The sequence below is a fragment of the Scaptodrosophila lebanonensis genome, unplaced genomic scaffold (genome assembly GCF_003285725.1).
Source record: "Scaptodrosophila lebanonensis strain 11010-0011.00,11010-0021.00 unplaced genomic scaffold, SlebRS2 tig00000024-arrow-pilon, whole genome shotgun sequence".
NCBI classification, from domain to species: domain Eukaryota; kingdom Metazoa; phylum Arthropoda; class Insecta; order Diptera; family Drosophilidae; genus Scaptodrosophila; species Scaptodrosophila lebanonensis.
In genome coordinates this window covers 18,763,388-18,778,490 of record NW_022060538.1, presented here as the reverse complement: position 1 = coordinate 18,778,490, position 15,103 = coordinate 18,763,388, and the positions used below count along the sequence as shown (strand labels likewise).

The following is a 15,103-nucleotide window of genomic DNA, read 5'->3' as shown; positions in this document are numbered from 1 at the left end:
AATAAACATTTTGGTAAAGAATTCCGTTTTTTTTTTCAGAAAAAATATAAGAAAAACGTTTTTAAATTAACCGAATTAAATGAAATTTGTTTATTTATTTATTAACATGTGCAAAGTTTAGTTTATATAGCTATGGAATAGAGTACATTGAAAATCTGCCATTTCCGAAATCCAGACGTTCATACAGTCAAACAGATAGACAGATAAACGATTACTAAAAAGATTTATCTCGTCAGGCTGGCTCAGAATATATATAGTTAATAGGCTCAAAAATGCTTGCTTCTCCCCGGGTATAGGGTATACGAACTTGATAAGTTTATATGGCGGGGGTCATTCCTGAAATAGGCAAAAACAACAAAACATGAGTTGTGATTTGCCGTGGGAATATAGAAAATATATTAAATAATTTTGGCATAGCCAAAAACCAGTATTTTTGGCTTAATAATGTTGGAAAAATATGTTCAAATTGATTTATAGACTAAGCTTAAAGAAATCAAATAAACAAAATCTCACAAAACTATTTCTTCATTTCTGCTTTTACTGCTCAGCTTTAGCTTTAGCTGAACGGGCAGACTTATAAACTTTGTTCCCAGCAGAGCGTGTTTCGGCGCAAAAATGTCGGATTAATTGCTGTGACAAAAAATTATATGCGTATAAAATAAACACAATTTGCGCAATTGAATTATTTATTATTTATTGACAAGCTGTGGTCGCGACCATCCTTGCCATAGCTCCACATTCCCTGGCATTTTTAAAATGCACGCCAACTTGGCCGAAAAGGACGAGGCTGGCCAATAGTGGCAGCCAAGGGCATAAGCTGTTCAGCGTATGCGCAAGCCAGCGGACTCTATACACAATTACGCACATACATACATGTACAACTACTATATACCATATAGAGCTCGAGTCAAACTTCAGCGTCAAGATTTATAGCAGCTGGTTGGCTGGTTGGATAGAAGGGGAACTCAGGCGAAAATAACTTTAGCGGAAAAGTGGCGAGAAAATACAAGAAAATGCTTAACCAACATCGTGAGGCAAAAACAGAGAACGGTGATGGAGGAAAGAGGAAAAAGCCCACACACACACACACACACATAGACTTACGCATTTGGGCCACTTGGGCCAAGAAAATGGCAGACAATGCTCGCTTCCTTGTCCCGAGGCTGCGCGCCAGGCAAAAACTTCATGAATTTAATTACAGCATTTTTTCGCTGTAATTACGAAATTCTTTTGGCCAAAACTGGAATTTTCATTTCATTTTCATTAAAATATTTTTGCTAGTAACTGTTTACAAATATGTACATACATACATATATACAGAGGTATGTATATACTTGTATGTATGTTTGAATGCCGTTCCCATTACATATTTATGCAACCATCTCGTCCTTGTTTTTGCAGTCGGACAGCAACTCGCTTGAATTTATGCACACATTCTGCTTAACGCAATTATTCAGTTATTGACCCACAAAACCACAAGATGCCGACACCAGACAATGCAGTTACAAATGCGTTGACTTATCCCGAGGAGAAGGGAAGCGATGCTCTTACTGTGCCTCATCTAGCACTGTCCTCACCTGTGTATTATTAACATGACCACGATAAGCTCATAATGAGGCTGGGTAATTTCTTATTGTCGGCTCCGGCTGTAGACAGTCCTCTACTATGTGGTATGCCGATTTTGGTCAAAAGGAAATATAGCAAGTAATTAGTGCAAGGTGCATTGTGTGGTTGAGGGAAAAACTTTTAAAATAGCCCCCGTTAAGAAATTAAGTTCGACCAAATGTTATATTATATTCAAATATTTATATGTTTTATATGCTATTTCTTTCAGTGATGAATCTATATTCTTATTTTGCGACCTTAGGCTGTGATATTACATATTTGGCGCTACATGCATTTGTCTTTCTTGATTTATTTATAAGATCGAACAAAAAGGGGTTGGTGTCATATCGCAGTGAACCAGCCTAGATATAGATATTAATATTTAGTATATACGCAGTAATAGGCAGTGTTTAATTTCCTTCATGGCAATGCTTTTTTAAAATATTAGATTATATAAATCTTTAAAACAGAAATAATAAATATTAATATTATTAATAAATAATAATAAATTCATAACAAGAAATTTTAAACTTAATTTTACAACAAATTACAAAATAGCCTATTTTTAGGAATTGGCTTGTTTGAGAAATATGTTTATTATGTTTAAAAGCAGAATAAAAAAAAAAAATAAATAAAATTTAATTTAATTCTAGCTATTTTGAATATTATGAACTTCAAAGAATCCAATTTGAAAATCTTACTTATTAGCGGAACATTTTTAGGACAAATTTTAGTAGCGTCCTCAAGCGGCAAGATTTTGCAACTACTTCGAAAACGGTTTTGGGTTTCATCAACTGGCAGCCCTGTAAAGGCTGCCAGACCAGTGACAGTTTTAAAAATCCGTTCCCATATTCAAAGAATAGACAATACGCTTTGGAGTGCACTACGAAGAACAACAAAGTTCATCTACTTAGCTAAGCTTCATTTGAATTTTGTTTAAATTTGATTTAAATTTTTCCGCGCCTTTGCACTATCGTGAATCTATCGATGGACCATTGTTATCGATTACTCACAATAGAAAACAAGTGTTTTTTTAAACGCTTGCATAATTACATGTTAATTGTAATTATTAATAAATAAGAGTGCCATGAAAGCGCGGTGGCCAACTGTCACCAGTTATCTGCGCAATAGTTGGCGTTGGCAACAACAGCGCACACAAAGCAAAGCAGCTGCAGCAGCAACACAAACAACTACCGCCACAAACAAAACTGCCACACGTGAGACTTTCTTGGAGCAGATAAGTCGCGGGCCGGGGCTGCAGGATTTCTTCACAGCAAAACCTTTGTCCAGGCTAAAGCTGAATGAAACTCATGCTGATGAAGTGGAGGAGAACAGCGTACCCTATCTGAATGCCATCGATTACAATGGAAATGGAAGGCGTGTCTATTTCGAAGTCTATGGCTGTCAGATGAACACAAACGACACTGAAGTGGTTTGGAGCATACTAAAGCAGAATGGTTATCAGCGCTGCGAGGATCTGCGGCAGGCCGATGTCGTCATGCTCGTTACTTGTGCCGTGCGCGATGGCGCCGAGCAAAAGATTTGGAATCGTTTGGTGCACTTGCGGTCTCTGAAAGAACGTCGAGGAAAGAAACGTGGACTGCAGCTCACACTGCTTGGCTGCATGGCTGAGCGACTGAAGGAGCGCCTGCTAGATAAGGAGCAGTGTGTAGACGTCATAGCAGGACCTGACAGTTACAAGGATCTGCCAAGATTGTTGGCAGTTGCTCGACACTATGGAAATTCAGCCATTAACGTGCTGCTGTCGCTAGATGAGACCTATGCGGATGTAATGCCCGTTCGATTAAATGATGAATCGCCCACGGCTTTCGTTTCCATAATGCGTGGATGCGACAACATGTGCTCTTATTGCATAGTGCCTTTTACGCGAGGGCGTGAACGCTCGCGACCATTGCAATCAATTGTGGGGGAGGTGCAGGCACTTCGGGACCAAGGCGTCAAGGAAGTGACACTCCTGGGGCAAAATGTCAACTCCTATAGAGATAAGAGTACGGACCATACTTCAGACGCTAATATGGCCGCTGGATTTAGCACAGTGTACAAGCCCAGGATTGGCGGGTTGCCCTTTGCTGCGCTCCTCCAAGCTGTGGCCGAGGCTGTACCAGAAATGCGCATACGCTTCACATCGCCGCATCCTAAGGATTTCTCCGATGAGGTACTGCACGTTATTCGTGACTATCCAAATGTGTGCAAGCAGCTGCATCTGCCGGCGCAATCGGGCAACACAGAGGTACTAACCAGAATGCGTCGAGGTTATACGAGGGAGGCGTACCTACAGCTCGTTGATCACATTCATGAAATACTGCCCGAGGTCAGCTTTTCCAGCGATTTCATCTGCGGTTTTTGTGGCGAAACGGAGTCGGAATTCGAAGATACAATCACACTGATCGATCAAGTGGGCTATAATGTGGCCTATTTGTTTGCGTATAGCATGCGTGAGAAGACCACCGCACATCGACGCTATAAGGATGATGTGCCAGTCGCAGTGAAAACGGCACGATTGCAACGCATGGTCCAGAGTTTTCGAAATGGAGCCGAAAGGCTACAAAGCCGCTTCGTAGGCCAGAATCAGCTGATTCTGATCGAGGGCAAAAGTAAAAGGTCCGAATCGCATTGGTTTGGACGCAATGATGCGAACATAAAGGTCATAGTGCCATCCTGCAGTTTACCCACGGGTGCGAATGGCGTCTCCAGACACATAGAAGTTGGTGATTTTGTGATCACACGCATTAATGAGTCAAACTCGCAGGTGCTGAAGGGCACCCCGCTCGAGATCAGCAGCATATCCATGTACCACAACAATAACAGATGAACCAACAGTTGACATTAAACAAAAATAATACGAGCTTTAATTTCGTATCAGCAATTTTTTCATTCTTTAATGCATATCACGTTTCCTCCATGGGGGTCGTCGCGGTCTCTTTTGAAGCTCTGCCATGGTAATTGGCTAAATGACTGCGGTAGAACTCAAAGATCTGCGCACTGGCCGCGCGACATAGGCATTCGATATCATTGAATTCTGCAATTTTGAACGAACCCTTTGTTTGTATCAGCAACAAGTTACCCTCCACTGAGTCAAAGGCAAATGTAAAGCTAGCACGCTGATGCTGCATCTCGCTTAGATCTGGATCGAGCACGATCTCACCCTTTTCATTGATAATGCAATGCACCGCTGCGAAACTGTATTTCATGGGCAGGCCGCCAATTAACATAGCCAAACAAGAAGCATTCAGAGCACACGCGTCCATCTGCACAACAACAACAAAAATATTGAGTGACTTAACATTTACAAGGCGCATATGCCACTCACACTGCCACGATCCTCTAGTTCCTGCACCTGTACGGACATTTTTGAACGGGGATACGATTCACTTAGTAGCGCCAGTTCTAGCACATCTCGTATGGCCGCTTCTCTTATGCGCTCCTTCACCTGCGGCAGTCCAGCCTTGGGCCTATAATTGCACTCCAAGTAGCTGCCATCTATGCACAGATTCTGTGTTTTCGTCTCAACGGGTCCAATTACTGCGGCAATAACAATTGTGGCGCCTAGGAAGGAAGAAGAAGCAATTCTTAGTAAACCGGCCGCTCAACGGATTTGTTTTGCTCCCCACAAACCTTGGCTATACATAACAGAGCCATCGCAACGAGACAACGAATTAAACTCGCAGCTCATTTGGCGTAATTTCTCATTGCCAGATTTTTCATCTTTCTGTTTTTCCATTGTTGATTAGCAGCTAAATGAAATAAAAACAACGTGCGCGTGCTATCAAAAACAATGCCGCTAACGAGCATCGATACTCCTGCGGCAACCCAGCTTGTGCTATCGTTATCGATAACTTGCGTGCAACGATGATGCTTTCATCTCTAACCAAAAGCTGTTTGGATTTCACTTGCACACTTTGCTCGTCCGGAGTAAGTTCAGTAAAGGTGGGAATACTCTTTTACTAATACGCAATATAAAAAGCAATAATGGCCGGTAAGTCTGGGCTGAAATCAGCGGCCTCTCTCTTAAGATGCACATCATCCTTATATAACTAACGCCATATATTGTTCTCAGGCGCCAATCCATTTGCTCAATTTGAAAAGTCTTTCACCCAAGACGGCACCGTCTACAAATATTTCGACTTGGCCTCGATCGACAGAAAGTATGGTAAGTAGAAGAGATTGGACAAGGGAGGTGACGTGGTTTTAGAGTTTGTTTATGAGGCTTTTCAACCTCAGCACACAAACTGGAATTATTGAAAGCTTGTGGTCTGAACAAGAACACCTGTTGAATGCGCTGATTTTTCAATCTTGAAGTTTGACCCCGCACACGCGACCATCAGAGCTTGCGCCCATTGCGGGCGCAGCGTCGGCGATTGCTTTAATTTGCAAGACCAAGTGGTGTCATTGAGCTGCGACGTCGGCTACGTTGCCGATAAGAGGCAGCGCCGCAAGTTAGTTTCAGCTTTCCAAAGCGCACGGCGAAAGCGAAAGTTGTTGCTGATTTTGTTAATTAGCTGCTCGTTGAGCTTCTCAATTTGTCCCTTCATATATACATAGTATATGTATATGCGCTGAAACGAGCATGTCGAGATAAGAAAAATGCGCGTCTGTGCTCGCTTATTGTGCGGTTCTCAAGTTCATGAACAAATACATGAGGCATCCACTTATCAGAGTCCCGTAGGAAGACGAGCACTTTAATCTGTTGTTGCTGATGAGGTGATCTTTTTTCTGAACGTCGTCTTCAGTTGCCTTCGAAACATATCTTAGAAAACAATCGCATGTTTTGACGGTGTCGCGTGCGTCGGGTTCAAAAGGTGGTTTCTTTTATTAGTTGTCAGTCTATCGGACGATTAACTGCAACCAACAGGAAGACACGATCTTGAACCACTGTGCGATAAGCAACGTAATCTCTTATCAGCCAAATTTTTTACTAAAGGTGTGTAAAAAGAATTGTAAACGAAATGATAATGAATGGCGAAATCTTATAACTACAAAAAACAAGGCAATGTTTCTAATTCTACGTGCCATTTTAACAAAAACCATCTCATATTAGCTGGAAAACTGAGATTCGATTTGGAATTTAATACAATTCTTCTAGTGTTATAAACATTCATTTTACTTTTAAGATAGATTTTCCCAAAAGAAGTAACACAGAAGTAATTAATAAATAAAAACAATTAAATATAATTATTTTTCTAAAAGTTGATAATATTAGTTTCCATAACGTAATTTTAGTAAATATGAATTCATTTTGAAATGCCTTACAATTTTACTTCCTTTCAGGGCAATTACCATACTCTATCCGTGTGCTATTGGAGTCTGCCGTTCGCAATTGCGACAATTTCCACGTGTTGGAAAAGGATGTGCAGAGCATACTCAGCTGGACGCCCACGCTGCAGCAGGGCACCAATGATGTGGAGGTGTCCTTTAAGCCCGCACGCGTCATTCTGCAGGTCAGTAGTTGCTAGTTATATTGGAATATTCTGTAGATCTACTTGATTTCCTGCAGGATTTCACCGGCGTGCCTGCCGTTGTAGATTTTGCCGCAATGCGCGATGCTGTGCTTGACTTGGGCGGTAATCCTGAGAAAATAAATCCCATTTGCCCCGCAGATTTGGTCATCGATCACTCTGTGCAGGTAGACTTTGCACGCAGCGGTGATGCACTGGCTAAGAATCAGAATTTGGAGTTTGAGCGCAACAAGGAACGCTTCACTTTCCTTAAGGTGAGCATCAGACCTATCTACAAGCTCTCACAAAGTATTACATCTCGTCTTGTCTATTTGCTTAGTGGGGTGCACGTGCCTTTAACAATATGCTGATCGTACCTCCCGGCTCGGGTATTGTACATCAAGTGAACTTGGAGTATCTGGCACGCGTTGTCTTCGAAGTAGAGGCCGGCACTGGCGCAAAAATCCTGTACCCCGACAGCGTTGTTGGCACGGATTCGCACACGACCATGATCAACGGCCTGGGCGTGCTCGGCTGGGGTGTGGGTGGCATTGAGGCTGAAGCTGTTATGCTGGGTCAATCGATTTCCATGTTGTTGCCTGAGGTTATTGGCTACAAGTTGGTGGGAAAACTTGGGCCTCTGGTGACTTCCACCGATTTGGTGTTGACGATTACCAAGCATTTGCGTCAATTGGGCGTGGTGGGCAAATTTGTGGAGTTCTATGGTCCAGGCGTCGGAGAGCTGAGCATTGCCGATCGTGCAACAATCAGTAACATGTGTCCTGAGTACGGCGCTACTGTCGGCTATTTCCCCATCGATCTGAATACGCTGAATTACATGAGACAAACAAGTGAGTAATTCTTATTAAATGCTGTCTTTAAAATCGAATAACCATACTTGTATTCTTCTTCCCATAGATCGCTCTGAAAAGAAGATCGAAATCATTCAGAGATATCTGGAGGCCACACAGCAGCTGCGCAACTATTCGGATGAGGCTCAGGATCCAAAGTTCACGCAGGTTTGTTTTTGAAACCATTTCTGAATAGTCAGTCGCATATCTGCAATTAAAATACCTTTATCCTTTTATTCAATTTGCGTTGTAGACCATCACTTTGGACTTGTCAACGGTTGTTACATCAGTTTCAGGTCCCAAGCGCCCACACGATCGCGTCTCTGTCTCCAACATGCTCGAGGACTTCAAGTCCTGTCTAACAAATCCGGTAAGTTGTACTAATTTCGCTCTTATGAGATAAACAAAGCCCAGTGATGTTGAGGATCTGACAAAACTGAACTTAGTGTATCCCATAAATTGAAACTGTCTCGCTAATGCACACGCACACTCACACATATACTTGTATTAAGCTTAACACTAGCCGAAACGCTGCTTACAAAAGAGCTATCTAAAAGAAACAGCAACTGTGATATGTGAGAAGATCGTATGAAAAATCACGGCTACTATTTCCTTAGATAACTCGATATAAATTCAGGACGAAGCTTCAACAATTCACTCTTCAACGCACTGCAATACTGGTGTCTAGCTTTATGAATAGTCCAACGATCGCTTAACGCAGCTCCCTGTGAAGTGCAAGGCAGGCAGGCAGCACCCCAACTTAACACGTACCATTCCGAAACTGAAAGCCAGCAATTGGACTCCACGTTCTTATAAGCTGGGCAGGCACGTTCAATGGCCGCTGCCAGCGCATCAGATTTCCAGCCGATCGCTTTTTGGCTATTGGCAAAATTCGCTTAGGTTTGCGTTACTAAGGCCCCCAATTTCTGGCATGCTCGACATTTTTATGCCGAATTACTAAAATTATGAACAAACACAATTTGTTTTTATTGCAATTCGTCGCTGGATATTTGCAAATGCAGCCCGTGCAAGGTGCACAGCGAGCTCAGTGAACCCGGTTTGCTTTGCATCCAACCGAGAGTTCGCGCAGCTCGAGGTGTTGGGTCGTCATGCGCACGCTTCCGCAAACAAACTGACCTACATACTATAATATACAGGCAAACCTATCAAATTGACCTGTGGATGCACATACAAGCATGTGCATACTACTTATATGCTGACAAGACGCATAGGTGACCGATTTTCATTTCTAAAGCCAAAAAAACGACTGTTTACTTTTCATTAGTCTACGTGGAAGCCTCATGGCCGGTCCACTTTTACAGCAGAACTTTTTAAAACTCCACTTGATTCAATGCTGATTCAAGCATTTTGTAAGCTAAATATAATGATTAGTGTCTTTAAAAGAAAAACTTAAACTTTTCAATATGTCTATTTGATTTTAAAAGAAAGCAATTGGGAATATTGAATTTATAATGTTATTATTTAAAGCTTTAAAAACATAAAATAAATACCAACGAAATCTATTCCATAGGCAGCTATTATCTAGGAATTATTTACTTGTCTATTTCATAACAACATACTCACACATATGTATGTATTAAAAACTGATAATCAAACACTTACAACTCGAAGATTTCCAACTCATCACAGTCGAAAAAAGTCGCAGCAATTTCTAGAAACACTCGACTAATCTCTAAACACACTTAAGGTGGTTCGACTGTGTTAAGTGCAAGGGCATTGAACGCGCATATTCTTGACACTGTTGAGCAACGTATTTATTTTGATTGAATTTTAGGTCGGCTTCAAGGGTTTCGCAATCGCACCGGAGGCGCTGTCCGCCAGCGGCGAGTTCCAGTGGGACGATGGCAAGACGTATAAGATTCAGCATGGTTCGGTGGTTATTGCAGCGATTACATCCTGCACCAACACCTCAAACCCGTCGGTCATGTTGGGTGCCGGTTTGCTGGCTAAGAATGCCGTCGAGAAGGGTCTGAGCATTCTGCCCTACATCAAGACCTCTCTTTCGCCTGGCTCTGGTGTGGTCACCTATTATCTGAAGGAATCTGGTGTTATACCTTACCTGGAGCAACTTGGCTTTGATATTGTGGGCTATGGCTGCATGACCTGCATTGGTAACTCCGGCCCACTGGACGACAATGTCGTGAACACGATTGAAAAGAATAGTCTGGTCTGCTGTGGCGTTCTTTCCGGCAATCGTAACTTCGAGGGTCGCATCCATCCCAATACGCGTGCGAACTACTTGGCCAGCCCGTTGCTGGTCATTGCCTATGCCATTGCTGGTCGTGTGGATATTGACTTTGAGAAGGAGCCATTGGGTGTGGATGGCCAAGGCAACAATGTCTTCCTACGCGACATTTGGCCAACACGCACCGAGATTCAAGAGGTGGAGAACAAGCACGTCATACCCGCCATGTTCCAGGAGGTCTACAGTAAGTGAAAACTAAAGATCCCCCTACAAACCAGGCTGCCCAAACTCTTGAGTCTAATTATATATTTTAATGCACAGGCAAAATCGAGCTGGGCTCAGAGGACTGGCAAACTCTACAGGTGTCCGATGGCAAGCTGTATCCCTGGAGCGCCGAATCCACGTACATTAAGCGTCCGCCGTTCTTTGAGGGCATGACTAGGGATTTGCCAAAGCTGCAGAGTATCCAAAAGGCACGTTGCCTGCTCTTCCTCGGCGATTCGGTGACCACGGATCACATCTCGCCCGCTGGCTCCATTGCTAGAAACTCGCCGGCAGCGCGTTTCCTCTCCGAACGCAACCTGACGCCCAGAGATTTCAATTCGTACGGTTCACGTCGTGGCAACGATGCGATCATGGCACGTGGCACCTTTGCCAATATTCGCCTAGTGAACAAATTGGTCACAAAGACCGGGCCACGCACCCTGCACATACCCAGCCAGGAGGAGATGGACATCTTTGATGCAGCTGAACGGTAGGTGCTCGGCCTAAGCTCTGCGATAAACATTTAACGAGTTTGTGATCATTGCAGTTATCGCGAGGAGGGCACTCCTCTGGTGTTGGTTGTTGGCAAGGATTATGGTAGCGGTTCTAGCCGAGACTGGGCTGCTAAGGGTCCTTTCTTGTTGGGCATTAAGGCGGTCATTGCTGAGTCCTACGAACGCATTCATCGCTCCAACCTGGTGGGCATGGGAATTATTCCCCTACAATTCCTGCCGGGACAGAATGCCGAGACGCTGAAGTTGAGCGGCAGGGAGGTCTACAACATTGCATTCCCCGAAAGCGGACTCAAGCCCGGCCAGAGAATACAAGTTGAGGTAAGCCCAAGTCAACAGATAGTTACAGTTTGCGGTTATGTAATTGATGCCGATCTTCGTTCTTTCAGGCTGATGGCACAGTTTTCGAGACCGTATTGCGCTTCGACACTGAGGTGGACATCACTTACTACCAGAATGGCGGCATCTTAAACTACATGATACGCAAAATGCTCGCCTAAATTTGTACTCCACATTTTGTTTTTCTTCGTTATTTTTTATATTCCACTGGCATTTTGAATACATTGTAGTCATTTAGGATTTTATTGTGTGGTGGATGCTTTCCTGCTTTCCCCTTTGGTCGAACCAATAAAATTAGGCATAGACAATGCTTTTAATAAGAATTTGTGGCAATATTTTGGTTGATTCTAGGCAATAATTCGTTAGAACAACAACGAAAACAAATCGAAATGGACGCACAGTAGTTTGATTTTCTGTTATTCTTGCTAACTAGACATTCTTATTATGAGAAACCCAGAACCTATTTCCTTGACTAGAGGCTATCAATCTGTTTACTAATCTGACTATTAGCAATAATCTTCCAAAATTACTTAGTTGCCTTATCACTAAGAACAGACGTGTTCACACATTCCGTTCTTCGATAGGAATTTGTAAACTATTATCAGTTTCTTATCAACATTTATGTCTGGGATTTTTAAAATGTGCTGATCACAGTAAACAGATCTGAACAGAACTTTTAAAAATAAAAGTTAGATACATTCTAAATTGGTCTACGATTTGGTTTATAACAAATTATAATATATTAGACACCTTGGAAAATATATATATTTTTTTAAACCTTACAAGTGACATCAAATCAAAAAGTGATGAAATAAAAGTGAAGACAGTCGAAAATATTATTCCCTTCTAAGATGCATGCTTATCTGTAGTTAACCAAACCATAGCTAATAAATAACTATAAAAAATTAAGCAATTATATATCTATATACATACATATCCTCTCTTTGTTAACGCTTTTCCCCAACTGACTTTTCATGCTACTACTGTTCATAGAGTGGACATTGATTTTATATTTTATAGAGCCAAAAATGTTGGAATTCTTGGTTTGTACTTTATTACAATATACAATAAATCTAGTTTTCATTCAAACGAACACACACATGCTTAAATATCTTCTTAGAGGCAGTGCCATCTAACTTTTCCCGAAAGCCCCGTGCCCACCAAATTGACACTGAGACAAGTGTTTTTACACATATGACCAGTTTTGTCCAGTTTTGTTTACTATGATGTACATTATGATTAACATCATCATCAATTACATCAATTCAAGGCTAAATCATTAAGAACGAATTGTGTTAATCAACTCGTAGACTGCTTCTTGTGCTAATTGAATATATAGTATAAAATAATTATAATAACAAATAAATTTACACTTTAAGCTACAACTTTGGGTTTTTAAAAATTAAATTGCATTCAAATATGTTGAACATTTTATAGCGCTTCAAAATTTGACTTCTATTTCTTCTCAAATTCATAACTAAGAATAAGTTTCAGCTGCACTCGCAATTATTATTTAGCTAATAAACTTGCGCATTTACTAACTTTCTTCCATTAAGAATTTCCTTGACAGTTATTTACAAAATCATTTAGCAAGTCTAGCTCCTTCTCAACAACATATCTTTCACGAATGTGTAATTGTTAAGGTTGTTATCGACAGCGTTGATTTGTGGGTGGTTGCTTTAGCGTGTTCCGTTGTGGTCGGTCGCATAAATGCAGTATTCCTGGTTATTGATTCAGAGATGTTGATGTACTTGCTTCGATTGTGCGCTTTATTTACCAGCGTATCTGATTCTTGTATTGCTCGTCGATGGCAATGCGCTTGATGGTTTCATAACCTAAGATAATGCTAAATGAGAAGGCGGCCGATTGCACTAGACGTGCCGCAAGGCCCTTGAAAAAGCAATTTAGTTTCTCCTCATGCCACAACTCACGGAAAGCGGTGCCCATCGAGTCCAATCGATGTACCTGTGGACAAATATAGAGTTGATTTTTAATGAGCATTATTCAAATGATTTTATCGTCTTTATAGATATTAGTGAAAGGCTGCTTTCATTCATTATTATGCCAATTTATTCTAATCACAATGTTACCTGCAAACGCGTTCTCACTATATCTAGGGGATTGGTTAATATTGTCGTTGTAAAACCTCCTAAACTGCCCGCCACACACTGTATAAATAGATGGGATACCCACACGGGGCAGATACGGCACAATTCGTCTGTAAGATAACAACAAATTATATAATTTTTATTACCAAAATTAGAGCTGAACTATGACTCACCCTGATAGAGATGGTAGAATGCCCACCACATGGCTGAATTCGGAACGTAGGCCATCAGGCTGGCTGTGTAGCCTCTGTAGAAGCCGCTCAGGCCATCGCGTCGCATGATCTCACGTGCTATATCCATGGATATATGCAGGCGACTGCGGCCGGGCCACGATTTAATGCCCAGTGGATTAACATCAAACTTGGAGCCCGCATGCGCCGACATGCCCAACACCATGGCATGCTGTGATATAACATCGAAAGGAACTATTATGGTTTGACCCACCAGTGACGCACAGCCACCGCCAACTAAGGCCTTCACACGGTGTCCAGCACCCAGATCAGTGAGTATGTGACGCACACCTTCGTATGTGCTGATGTAGAAGACTCCCGACACAATCTGCACCGACGAGATCCAGAAGCCGCGATACAATCCTGCCACACCTTCCGACCGATATATCTTCATGGCACAATCGATCATGCCCTTATAGACATCACTCTTGTGCTGCACCTGCAGCTGCGTCTTGATCACAGTCAGTGGAAAAAGGCAGCATCGCACGGAGAACGAGCTCAGCATGGACAGCGGAAAGAATTTGGCTTTGTTCATCATGTTCCATTCGATTGTGCGTATGTAGGAGGAGCCGTCCACGCCGATGCTTGTGCCTGCAGCGCTGCCAGAAGCCACAGTCACGCGAGTATTCGAGCTCTTGGTACTGCCCGAATTGCTGCTTGTGTTGCCCGTTCCAGACATTCTGCTAGCTGCTGGTGCCGCTGACGGTGATTTTCTTGTAATCCGATTGAACCGGTAGCATGTACGTGGAAAGCTTTCGGCTTGTATGTATAAAAAGGCGAAGTCCCTGTTTCGACTACTTGTACAGCATCATCATCGTCATCCGTTTGCGTTGGCGGCGGCGGCATTAATGCTCGACTGGCAGCATGACTTGCAATGAAGATATGCGCGCTTGTGTGTATATGTGTGTAGGTGTAGGTTAAGCGTTCGTCTTGTGTATCTACAAAGGGAAATGAAAAACATTGTGAGAGTCTCAAGGTTAGCGCGGCCGCATTTCGATTTTGTGGGAGTGCTATTTATTTCCTTTTTCCATCACTTCACTCTTTGCACCTTGGTCTGCACTTAGCTAGAGTTGTCCATGAAATATTATCATTGGCACATATGCTAATGTCGATTTTAAAATTATATAATGCGCAACAGCACCACCTGACCCCATTCACCACCCCCTTATCGCACTGGCGCTTCGCTGACGTGCGTAAACATAAATCTTGGCAAGCTTTACGGTTACGGTTACACGCGTTCATTTGCTTCCCATTGTATTTTATTCCACACGCGCGTCCCTATGTTCTATTGTTCGGCTTTGTTTTTTGTTTAAAGTTTATTCACTCACCAATTGTTCAGTTTTATACATCATTGACCCGCAAGTAAATGTAATCACAAATATTTTTGGCGAAACTGGTTGAGGGCGAGGGATGCGCACGCATTGTTGTGACATATGAGCGGAGCACAGTGCTGCATAGCGCTGACTGTGCAAAAAAATTATGGGTAGCACTGCGTTAACGTTTTGTGCAGAGTGCTGTAAAATGTGTGCAGG

At 42.4% G+C, this 15,103-nt stretch overlaps 4 protein-coding genes across 4 annotated transcripts; 2 read left to right on the top strand and 2 right to left on the bottom strand.

Annotated features, from left to right (window-relative positions):
• The first annotated feature begins 2,657 nt into the window (after positions 1–2,657).
• LOC115620821 (CDK5RAP1-like protein) lies at positions 2,658–4,485 on the top strand. Its single transcript, XM_030514251.1, has one exon. It carries the CDS (start codon positions 2,693–2,695, stop codon positions 4,436–4,438), a length of 1,746 nt encoding a protein of 581 aa, XP_030370111.1. The 5' UTR covers positions 2,658–2,692; the 3' UTR covers positions 4,439–4,485.
• On the bottom strand, positions 4,447–5,372 carry LOC115620822 (exosome complex component RRP46). The gene is made up of 3 exons (XM_030514252.1): positions 5,242–5,372; positions 4,937–5,172; positions 4,447–4,874 (listed from the first exon to the last, which is right to left on the bottom strand). Exons 1-3 carry the CDS (start codon positions 5,345–5,347, stop codon positions 4,515–4,517), a joined length of 702 nt encoding a protein of 233 aa, XP_030370112.1. The 5' UTR covers positions 5,348–5,372; the 3' UTR covers positions 4,447–4,514.
• A 129-nt stretch (positions 5,373–5,501) lies between these two features.
• LOC115621872 (cytoplasmic aconitate hydratase) lies at positions 5,502–11,556 on the top strand. Its single transcript, XM_030515697.1, has 11 exons — positions 5,502–5,602; positions 5,684–5,776; positions 6,895–7,064; positions 7,121–7,336; positions 7,402–7,912; positions 7,980–8,080; positions 8,166–8,282; positions 9,708–10,362; positions 10,440–10,872; positions 10,930–11,215; positions 11,284–11,556. The coding sequence occupies exons 1-11, from the start codon at positions 5,596–5,598 to the stop codon at positions 11,392–11,394; spliced, it is 2,700 nt and encodes an 899-aa protein (XP_030371557.1). The 5' UTR covers positions 5,502–5,595; the 3' UTR covers positions 11,395–11,556.
• A 708-nt stretch (positions 11,557–12,264) lies between these two features.
• LOC115621873 (solute carrier family 25 member 44) lies at positions 12,265–15,018 on the bottom strand. The gene is made up of 4 exons (XM_030515698.1): positions 14,900–15,018; positions 13,515–14,509; positions 13,324–13,451; positions 12,265–13,198 (listed from the first exon to the last, which is right to left on the bottom strand). Exons 2-4 carry the CDS (start codon positions 14,248–14,250, stop codon positions 13,007–13,009), a joined length of 1,056 nt encoding a protein of 351 aa, XP_030371558.1. The 5' UTR covers positions 14,251–14,509; positions 14,900–15,018; the 3' UTR covers positions 12,265–13,006.
• Between the last annotated feature and the right edge of the window lie 85 nt (positions 15,019–15,103).